The sequence below is a fragment of the Rhyacophila brunnea genome, unplaced genomic scaffold (genome assembly GCF_057557595.1).
Source record: "Rhyacophila brunnea isolate RB1 unplaced genomic scaffold, BYU_Rbru_1.0 scaffold_19, whole genome shotgun sequence".
In the NCBI taxonomy this organism is placed as follows: Eukaryota; Metazoa; Arthropoda; class Insecta; order Trichoptera; family Rhyacophilidae; genus Rhyacophila; species Rhyacophila brunnea.
The window spans coordinates 18,916,237-18,928,366 of NW_028232848.1; the positions used below are offsets into that span (position 1 = coordinate 18,916,237).

At 30.8% G+C, this 12,130-nt stretch overlaps 1 protein-coding gene across 1 annotated transcript in view; it reads right to left on the minus strand.

Annotated features, from left to right (window-relative positions):
* Positions 1 to 1,056: 1,056 nt before the first annotated feature.
* nAChRbeta2 (nicotinic acetylcholine receptor beta2) overlaps positions 1,057 to 12,130 on the minus strand; it is a 76,554-nt gene continuing 65,480 nt past the window's right edge. Inside the window, exon 11 of the mRNA XM_085946211.1 lies at positions 1,057 to 1,907. Coding sequence (XP_085802337.1) covers positions 1,719 to 1,907 — 189 coding nt within the window. The 3' untranslated portion in view covers positions 1,057 to 1,718. The remainder of the gene's footprint in view (positions 1,908 to 12,130) is intronic.

Below are 12,130 nucleotides of genomic sequence, written 5' to 3' on the forward strand. Positions count from 1 at the left end.
GTGTATCAGATCATGGCATCTCTATTTTCTAGAAAAGTTGACGACACCATTGCATATGAATAATAAAAAAATCAAGTAAGGAATAAATTATAATCTATAGGTATTATCTATCATTGAGTGAATCTGTCTTTACGCCGGCTCTCATATCTAAACTCGCCCGTGTGCCGCACAGCCATAAATCAAACCTTCCAAGAACGTCGATCGGGCGTTCCATATTATGAAGACCGCGCACATATACCGAGCGACAGTCGCACGTAACCTTTGAAACATATAGACATTTGGATGCGGCGATCGGCGAGCCGATATAGGAATGACCAATTCGTAGGTGTTTGTATATGTCCTGGCGTCTTCGACTCGCAGCCCGAGAAGCATGCAACTTGTCTGTTGCAACAGTAGATTTTTATTTTCAAACTAAAAGTCCCATTTGATCAATCTTTGGAGCTCCATTTAGCAACGTGTATTTTGTGAATAACGATGACGTCACATCAATGAATTCGACACGTTGCAGGCAGACGAGTTTTGATGTGAGACCCGGCTACCACTTAGCTGTGACCACATATTATTCTTTACACCAGGCCATATCCAAAGCGGAAGATGTCCTGGCGAGGGCGTGGAATTTGCATGACCCTGACGGAGGACATATTATGTGATAAATCGCACTCCATAATAAAGTAGCGAAATCATCATCAGTGGCGTTATTTTCTCAAATGTTTGCCTTTGATAATTTCGGAAAGTAGATCGAAAGCATTATTTTTTTCATTGGAAAACGACACCGATAAATGGATTGGTAAAGATTTCAGAACGATAGCAACAATAAAAAAAATGTGTTAAAGAATAAACTGCAGAAAAATATTTTAGTAAAATCTGACACTCAATTTTATTATAATTTAATTTCCAGAATTATCTTATTAATTATACTACTTAAAAATATGTATCATTTTACAATTTTTAATTAGAAATATTTATAAATAAATAAAAACACCATTTTGCTATATTTATTATTTCAATTATTTTATATTTTGAAGCATTTAAATTCTTATTATGTAAAAGGGTAAATATTAGAAACTAGATAATTACATAATAATAGTTTAATTAATAATTATAGATTTATATGATACCTAATATCTACACTATTGTATTTTTGTTATGTACTTATTTGGAATATAATATAGAGTAATAATAATAAAATTCATTACAAACTATTTAATAAATATTATTGTTATTTATATTGAATTATAACATGGACACTTATTTAGTTTAAATAGCTAAATGCTTGAGCAACACCTTAACAGATTTGCAACTAAACACTTAATTTTAATTAAATTCATAATAATACCCCAAAACCACTGGGTAAACTATCACCAAGCTAAAACCATTTCGACGTTATTTTTTTTCGTCCCTTCATATTATAAAATGTCTTTTCATTCAATGTGCAGAAAATTATAACTTTTCGTATCAAGCTATAATAATCTTCAAATCATTCAGATTTGTTCGATGTCACTTTTTGAAAAATTGCTTCTATGAAAATAGGAACAAATAATATTGCTAACTCTCTCCTAGCTTTAATTCAAAATCAAGCTAAAATGTATGTAATTTTGCGAATTGTTATATTTATTCACATGAAAGTAGTATTGAGCAAGCTTATTTGATTCCTATTTCGATTGAGTCAAACTATATTAGTTTGCAATTCAATCCATAGGAGCAATTTTTTCTATATCTCAGGGAATCATAAAATTGCTTTTTCTTAATGGAATTCCGGACACTTGTTGATCGACGGGTATTCTCGTGTCGTACAAAGATGGCGACTGAAATATAATGCCAAACGTCCCCCCGATACAAGCCAGGGTGAACACCCAAAGGAAGAAGCGATCCAGAACCATAGAAACGAACTTCCAATCTTCGACGACCTGGAACAAACAAACAAAAAAATCACGTTTAGTAGGAAACGTGTGGAGCTAGTTCGAAATTCAAATTTACCAATGCATAAGTAGCAGTGTAGCTATACATATTATACTATTAAAGACTATATAGGTAGGTATGTGATAACAATAGAACACTGAATAAAATAGAATACATAAAATAATAATAATTGTGTGTGTGCATATTTTGTAGATTTTTTTTTACTTGTAACCGAAATAGTATCATTATCATTGCATTTTTTATACTCAACAAGACCTCGATATTTGAAACATCGTCTTTCAGCCTGATACAATGCATACTTCGGTACACCCAGTGGTGCGTTTAGTCGCATATTTCACTGCTTTTGTATGTTTATATTATGTTCTCTTTTTATATTTTCATTTTGATCGCTTTTATTACTTTTTTTTTCTTATAATAATTTTTCATGTCATGTTGTGAACGTCTTAAACTTATTATTTGTAATGTCCACAATATGTTAAAAATGAATTGAATTGAATATCCGACGCACTGACTGATGACATTAAAATAACACTTAAGATTTCGGTTTAATTAAATAATTTTTTAACTGGTTTGAACTGTTTTGAAGCCCTTTTTTAAATCTTCTGAAAAATTGATTGCATAATTTTTGTCAAAAAAAATTGCTGCTGGATACACCCACATTTCAAAATCGTCAATTTTTCTGAGATCATTTCTGTGAGTTCACCTCTATTCCGTACTGTTGGGCTGAAAAGACATCAAACTGCATCAAAGCATCTTACCATTCCCAGGATTACATCGTGGTTTTATAGTATATTCTTCAGTCGTGAACAAGTAGCTCTATCTTTCTAGACTGTCATTTCAGTTCAATGGTAGGTACGGTCTCAGTTATCACCCTGAGTGCAATCTAAGTAAATAATACAATATTTTCATTCTTAGCTTTTAATGATGGACATTTGACGTATGCATCCATACGAAAAATATTCAAATATTTAGTTATCTTTCGTAGATTATAATATTATTACTTAAGCATTATATTTATTCTAGATTTAATATAGTCGTTTTGATTCAAGCTATTTTCTAAACCCAATAAAATACCACAAAAGCAGAGATAAAAGAATGTTTCATTGACGAAACAGTTAAACGCAAAAATACCACAGATTTCACTTTTCATGATAGCTTTTTGTAAAGCTTGTGCTTCAAATAGGGCTGGCAAAAGTACAAATAACAATTATTCCAATAACTTAACGGTATCTTCTTTTTGATTATTTCAAAATATTGGCATGTTAAGGAATCGTAAATGTGTATTATATTATTTTATCACTTTTCTAAGTGACTAAAACGACACTGAGAATAAAAAAAAATGATAATTAATCCAACATTTTAAACACACAACGACGCAACAATTCATGTTTTAACAGTCAATTTATCAACATACTCTGTTATGATAAGTATAACATAAGTATAACATCTTATCCACCACACAAATTCAAAATATATTTTATTTCAAATAATAAATTTTTGATTTAAATATAAGTTCCAAATTTAAAAAATTAAAACAACGAAAAAAATGGCAGTGATTCCTGGTGTTTATTAGCTTTGCAGATTTTACCGCTGTGTGAACATGCTTTATAAGGTACCTAGTTATGAGCTGATTTTCGAAATGATTGAACATTCATAATATATATAACACGGCTAACGATTAACGATTAAGATTAACGCGTCGATGTTTGATTTCGTGAGCCTCTGGCTTGATTCATGGGTCTATCAAATACACAAATTGTTTTTCATTGTTTATGGGTTGATCAAGTGGCTAACGTTAATTTCTCGTAAAAACCCAAATATATTAATGTAAACCTCCACTCTGTCGATGCTTATTAATTATTATGGTCTCTTTAGGGTTGGACATCATCAAAAAAATATATATTTAATAATACTAGCGTTTTCAAATAAAATCTCATTTTTACTTAAATGGAATATATTAATACATTAAGATAGAACAACGATAAATTAAATAGAGTAAGTTATTCTACATGATGTATACAGACTTAAAGCAGATGGAAGAGAAATTGAACACAATGGACATTCATTATAGATACCACAGTTATAAAATCTATTTTAAATCAAATATTGTAATATTCATTACACAAAATAATAAAAATAATGATGTTATACTATTTAACTATATTATATAAAATTATATGATTTTTATATCGGTTTTCTGATATTTTTTTAAATAAATACCGGTATATAAGATAACCAAAGACCGGTATCACGGTCCCTAATTCAAAACTATAAAAATCGTCAAGAAACAGTCCCCTTCGATCGTAATCAGCTGGGACCGTCGAATAAAAATGTTACTTTTGATATAAAAGCCGGTCGTATTCTGGGAGAACAAACTCTGAGCTGTAAATGGGGCAGATACTTCATAAAATTTATGATCAAATCACGACAAATTTTACTGTCTGAATCACAATAAACTGCGAGCAGACTCTGGTTGCTCTCACCACATTGTGTTGAATGCTACATAGCCCTGTTGTGAACTCTTTAGCTGTTTTGGGTTAATAAAAGTTTCATTAGAATCAATGACCAACAGACCATGGCATTATAATTTTTATTTTGCAGCTTTTTTTACTTAACTTAACTAATTTATCTATGAATGTATGTTCGTTCAATGGAAATCTAAGTAAAACATAATTAATGCTGAGGCCCCAGTGATGGTTAGAATAGTGCATTACGTTATCTTTGCCATGCTTATAGTACCAGTTGGTCAAGGAAGTGGCTAACGTCTGCATTGCGCATTTCAGACTAATTGACCTGTCAATTGTTTGCTATGGTTCAAATGAGATGGACTACAATTATTTACGTAGCATTTGTTAAATCTTTATAATAAGTACAATCAATGACTTATGTATATTTTCTTAATTTTCTTTTTCTTTATCATAAACAGATAATCGTATATTATCGTTATGGTTATATATACCACTAGACATATAAAGATTCTTACATAAGCCTATTTATTTTGGTCATATTATTGCCAGGTCTGGGTACTGACGACATTGCTTCAAGTAAATTACCAATGTCATAGTTACAAGTAAACAACGAATTTTAAAAAATGGGGTAATGAGATTTGTAAGTTTCGTAACCACTGCGTGTTTTTCTTTAAAAAACATTTTTCTTTACTGCACAGCTATAAAAATTATAAAGGTAATATTTACCTATATGAATAGGTGTTATTATGTAGTTGGAATGTTATTTTAATAACACATTACATTATTCATTCACGAACTATTTATTTTTAGTAGAGTATATGCTTCATAACTCTGCACTCCGGCTCTAAGATGAAAATTATGTACCTATTATATTCTAAAAATATATTTTTTTACATTATATTATTATATATTTATTTATTTATTACTACATATTATATTAATACCGGTGAATATTATTTGACCTAATTGTATGCGAAGTAATCAGGCATAGAGGCGTATCATTGTAGTAAAAAGTACAGTGCATTATCATTCTTACCAACTGACAAAAAATATTTTAAAATGCAGATGTAATGCTCTAAGATTTGTAAAAACGCCTTGAATTAGTTTTACATTTATAACAAGTGTCAAACTAGTGCTATGAAATTATTCCTTTTTCTTATGAGACCATCAATTATTATGGATATACAACAACTTTTCGTGGATTTGTAACACTATTGCACAGTGTATTTTTTCAGCGCGGTCCTGGAAAATATGTTGTCACCCCGTAGTTTCCCTTCTACTTTTCTTAATATTTCGGGCTCATTACGGAGGCCATTCTCAATTCATGTATAGACATATACTCTTAAATTAGTGTTATTAGTCATTATTTTGTAACTATGTTCGTCACAACTGATACAGTGGTCTACTGGACTATCCACCTTCCTTTATTTTACTTTAAGCAATATTTTCTCTCAGCTAAATATGTCTTTTTCACACTCTGCTTTGCTTTCATACCCCAATAGTATGCGAAAGGTTTACTATCGTACCTAATTCTATATTAACAACTTAACAGGAGAGCAGAATATAGTGATTTTTCCTAAATTAAACATATAGTATTTTTAGTGATATGAATTAAAGTACCTACCTAAGTTTTTTTGCTATTATATATATATATATATATATATATATATATATATATATATATATATATATATATATGTGTGTTATAGTCTTTCTGGTTCTTGTTTAAATGCCCAAAACGGGTTTTTGTAATTTTACTTTCAAAAACACCTGAAACGTTGAAAAAAAAAGAAGAAAGAACATGATAAGACAATCGAATCATCTCTAGCCGTAACAACCGTTAAAGTTTCAAAAAACATTCATTGCATAAGAAGTATGAAGTTAGCAATAAAAAAATCTGCAATAGGTACAACTAACTTACTGGCTTACAGTTTATTTTAGTGTTTATCATTTAAGTTTTTTAGCTTAACTTTCATAGTACACATGCTCTATTTGCATAGGAGAAGACTTTTCTTTAACATATACGTGTAAAATGTGTACTTTCATCAATAGTATTCATAGATAGAAGGTGTAACATTTGCAGGAGAGCTGCGTCAGTCGGTCGCGGCGCATCGTCGGCCCGCGGTGAGTTTTACGACCCCCACCGATGACGCAGGGCATATTTCAGTCGTGAACTAAAAATAGTATATCATCCCGAATAACCTCTCGGCTTTCAAAACATTATGGCGAACCTCACCTCGGCCACGGGTGTCGTAAACATCCTCCTTTGTCGCCCCAAGACGCGCCCTACTATGGCCTCTTAAAAGTTTAGCATACGTTTAAGTTTAAAGAGCACCTCTAATGGAATTGGACTTTAAATAATGTAATTGTGGGAATGTTGTAAATAAAAAAAACGAAACTCAATTACTATTAGTGAACTATGAAATAAAATCGGTTTATATTAAATTTTTAATATTTTAATTCCGTAAAGTAGATACTATCATCATCATTAGCCAAAATCAATCCACTACTGAATGAATGCCTCCCCTAACTCCGTCTACATATTATTTCGATTTCAAATTGTTCACTGCCATGTTCTTCCACCAAATATATAAATTTAGATCTCAGGGGAGCTTTATTGTTATTTAGAACCCCTCTATTACCACACACCAATAAAACCAATTCTACTATTGATGACAGAATAAGAATACCTACTCTGATCATAATATCTAATTTAAATGCCGAGGGCAGAAAACCAGGGTAGTTTTTACTATCAGAAAAAATACTACGTTTTCATGATCTATTCCTGGGAATCAGAACGATATTAATAAGATTCGATATCTTTTCAGTGATATTGCACTTAATCATTTAACATTAAATTGTAATTAGTTCAACAGATAGCACTTCCAGGATATACTCAGTTTTAAAGTCAAGAAAGAAAAAGATAAAAACATGTTTTTAATTATTTAATAAATTTAAGATGACTACTTTAAAAACCTAAATAGACAATACATTTTTTAACGCCAGCTATAAATGATATTTATAATTATTGGTTTAACTTGCATCGTTGGTGGTCAATTTTAGGTAGAATTTTAAATACTTCAGTACAGTCAAATCAGTAGCATAATCAGGGAACTCATAAATAATGGGAACTGAAATACCCAACGGGTAAGGCGATAGCAAGTTACCGTCTCGAGTAAGGAAGAATCCGGGTTAAACTTACACACGTGTAAAGAATACGTTGTACGTCTAATACTGAAAACTGCTCTTGGTTTATGCATTAACGCTCATTTAATGTTGGTGTATTACACACACTATTGCACGTGCATAATGCGTGCTTCATTTTCGTAGGACACTCACACATTCAAAAACCCTGCTTCAACGTGCGGCGTATTGAATATAGCCAATCGGTATTCTATTTATTATCTGACCTGTGAGCATAATGGATCTTTACAATGTTTTTTTTCTGACAGATACCTAGGTTAGCATTTACTTCGTTGAATTCAATTTTAAAAAATATACTATAAATAACAATCAATTCTACATAGTGTTTAAATCAATAGCTTTTTCGGCTGTAACAACATTATCAAGACCATAAAAATAAATGACTTGTCTAAGCTAAAGTATGAAACTCATATTATGAAACGAAATGATCTCTCTCCTTCACCTGGGACTATACCTAAATAAAATTATTGATTTAAATTAATACGGTTTCTAAGTAAGTGGGTTGTATTCTTGAATAGTACCAGGGCAAGAGTGAGAGGTCATTCCGTTTCATTCAATGAATTTTTAGTGTAGATAAATCATTTATTTTTGCAGTCTTGATAATTGTGCGACAACCGAGACTACTATCAATTAAAAATAAAACTGTAGAATTTTATGTAATTTATATTATCATTAGTATTTTTAGATAATGTCTGATTACCTCATAGCTTAAAAATTCGTTTAAAAAAAACTTCCAAGATATATTTCTACCCAGCCAGATATGGTGGGTTTTCATGTGGTCCACCCCAACCTTAATGAAATGCTCAGATTAAGCCCGGGGAGCTTTTCACCATGCCGAAAGTTCAGGGGAGGCTCTTTTTACATAGGTATTCCGTTGAATACTTCGCATTATTTAAATCGCTTCCACAAATGCAGGCATTACTTTCCTCAGATAGGTATCTGTTTTTACCGGGAAATCTGCCGCTTTGTGATTCCTCGAAAGTAAAAACCGTGAAATCGTAAAATAAACTTTAAATGAGCTCGGACATAGGAAGACCACATTACAGGCGACGTTAGTTTCAAACACCAAGAAGGGTTGATTGTATTTTTTTCTTTAACTAAAAACAAGTTTTTAAAAACATGCTTTATAATAAATGTAGAAAGTTAAAGTAACGTAAAGACATCTTAATTGTTCATTGAATAGATAGATCTGATTATGATATGAGAATAAGTTAATTCAAAATTAGGCATTTATTTACTGTGCGGCGATAGAAGAATTACTCTCGACGTTAACGGAAAACTTTAATGTTTGCAATTTATTATTTCGGAAAGTAGATCGGTGACACTATTTTATCATAAAACATGTTTTACTCATGATCTCCGACGCAAAAGCGTTACAAAAAATAGACGTTGAATAACTTACTATAGACGCACATCCCGCCCGCGCCCCGCTCCGACTACTTACGCGCGCCGATTATTTTCATTTTGCGTTCAGTAGCCTACATTCTGTGCGACGTATTTTTCGTTTGTTATTATTACTTATTTAGTTTTATTATTCTAATTACATAATTTTCAGAAAAGTAAAATTGTTTGAATCCTTTGGATTCGGTTACTTTGACAAATAAATTTTCTCTCGAATTTGGACAACCGGCACTCAGTAGGCAAAGCATGTTCCATGTTCTACAATTTTAGCCGTCAGGGCTTAAGTAACCATCATCTGAGGGCCCTGGAGGTAGAGCCCCATCCCTCCCCCCCCCCCTCTTTTAAACATTTTGAATACAAAATACACATCGATCACTTCCCAGGTGATTGCTCAAAATTTTCTTTTAATTCCGTATTCACCATAAGATCGTACTTCAACTAATTTGGGACCCAAACAATTGACCCACTCTGGAGCTGTTTTTCTCTTTCATTATTAAAAGTTCATGTTTTGCGTACGAATGTGACAATTAGTAAAAAAAAATATTAATTATTTACAGCTAAAATATTATTAGTAAGACATTTTTTGGGGTGCAAGACTAGTCAACGCACTCCCCAAAGACAGATATTATGTTCACTGATTGATTCAGTGGATTTTGTTTTTGAAAATTTATTTTACTCTATAAAATTGCTTTTTTATTATTAGATATGTTTCTTCTCTCTCGTGAGGGTAATATTTGTTACAATGTAAATAATATCATGTTGTGGACGTCCACAATGTTTTGTTTTCTTAAATAAATAAAATACTCGTAATAAACTGTCTGTTAGCTACTCGTATATACACACTTGAATAAAATTATTATTGATTAATTTATCAATATGTGTCCGTACCTCAATAATTCTTTTGGACACTATTCGTAGGTCTAGTTTCTTGGGAGGTGAGCTAACAAAGTAAATTTATGAACATAACGACTTAACTGTTCTGACAAAGTAAATTTATGAACCCAACGCCTTAGACGGTCTGACAATAGATGACGCTTTACACTATTCGACATAGTTCTTTTTTGTCTGGTTGTATTTTACTTTCTTTCAAATTCAAAATCAAATTCTATTGAAATAGTCAAGTTTCTTTTGTTTTTATAGAAACGTGAAAAAAATTTAATTTAAATCGCTCTACCAGAATATTCGTAGACTTTTCATTCGTCTTGTATTTCTTGGATATTTTGAATATACTTACACACATTTTATATAACTATCTATTAATCACTGTATTCGCAGGCTTTTCGGTTTGTCTTGAACAGACCCTACATGGTCAATATTACTGACAATAATAGTGATAGTATTAATGAATAATATCCACGTTTTATCAATCTTAGACGCTCAGTATTACTGTCATTATATTTGTAAAATATCACTTTTAACGTATTTTTACCAAATTTAAATTGTAATGCAATGACGATATACCTACATGTTTTAAACTTTACATGCTAATTTCAATCAATAATATTTGTTTTATAACTTCATTTCAACCGGAAGCTGTATCAATATATTAGTCTATGGTCTCTACTGTCATTCAACGTCGATCAAAATGAATAATCGTTCAAAATCATTTTGGCTCCAATTTTAGCAATATTAATTTTAAATAGACATTTAATCGTAGAAAATGGATGAAAAACCAGATACCGAATGGGAAAATTATATTTGGTACTGTTCGGTTATCAGGAATACAGCGGAAAACACATTTTGAAAATACCCGATATACTGGATTATTTGTTAGTTTGGGTTAGGTTAGGTTGGGTTAGGTTAGGTTAGGTTAGGTTAAGTTAACCTTACAAATAATCCAGTTTATCGGCTATTTTCAAAATGTGTTTTCCGCTGTATTCCTGTTAACCAAACAGTACCCAAATATTAAAATATTTGAATATTTGTCGGTTCATCCATTCCAGTCGGTTCCCCATAATCTTCATCGTTATTTTGACAGTACCTATGTCAGTAATACAGTCTTTGACAGTAATACTGATCATATACGGATAGCTTTATACACAACATATATTATTCAAAAATTTTTTTTTATTAAAATCTAGCGTATCAAAAACAGATTTACAGTATTAATTCAAATCAACAATGTATATGTAGGTAGAGGTAATAATAATTATCTTAAACAATAAACTGACATTTCATTAGATCAATCATTCTGTTTTTTTTTAAGTTTAACGTTAGACGTAAATTTTTAATTTTAAATTATTTGTAAATAAATTGAGCATAAACTTGGATAGTTTGTTAATTATTAATAATAAAACCTTATTAGAGCAATCCAATACATTTATGGGACATGAAATAGTAGGTATAAAACGTGCAGTTACCTTCCACCTAGAAAATTTTTATTTTTCAATTTGAAAATATTATATTTGAACCAAGTTTGTCACATTTTTTAAATTATACTACGCTTAAAATATTTATAGAATTTCGTTATGAAAATGATTCCGTGACAAATTATAATAAAATTGAGAAACACCACTCTAGCGATTTATACCTACTTGGTAATAGTTATAATTACTACGCTTTTTATGTTACGATAAACTCAACTAAATTAAACGTTAAAATATCAACAAGATAAGGTTTACTACATTTCAAATGAAAAAAGCGTCCGATCCCGAAACTATTTTATTCAATTTCAACGTGGGGTTACATTTTTATTACCCGACCCCAAATTGGTAACGCCCTTGTCCAAAATCATACTCGTTTCAATTATGCAAGGTCTACGGCAGAGATAGTAACGCTGCAATACCCCTAGTCCAATTAATTATATTACCATAACTTAATGTAAAATCAAATATGTTTTCTACATCGATGAAGCTTTTATATTGCATATTATTTACCTACGTGCATGCATAGACTCTTGAAATAATTGAATTATTAAAATATATCATATCTACAATATTTATTTTATTTGACGCAGATTACGCAATCGATTCGTCAAAACGGGGCTTCAAAGTCAAATAATTATTAAATTTTACCGAAATCTGTGAATTTTGGTCTTAATGCTAGTTATTTTTTTATTCTTCGATTGCAATATGGTAGACTCTTTGTTGAAAATAATGATTGTTTGTTTTTTTTAATTATTAATACGGCAATTATCA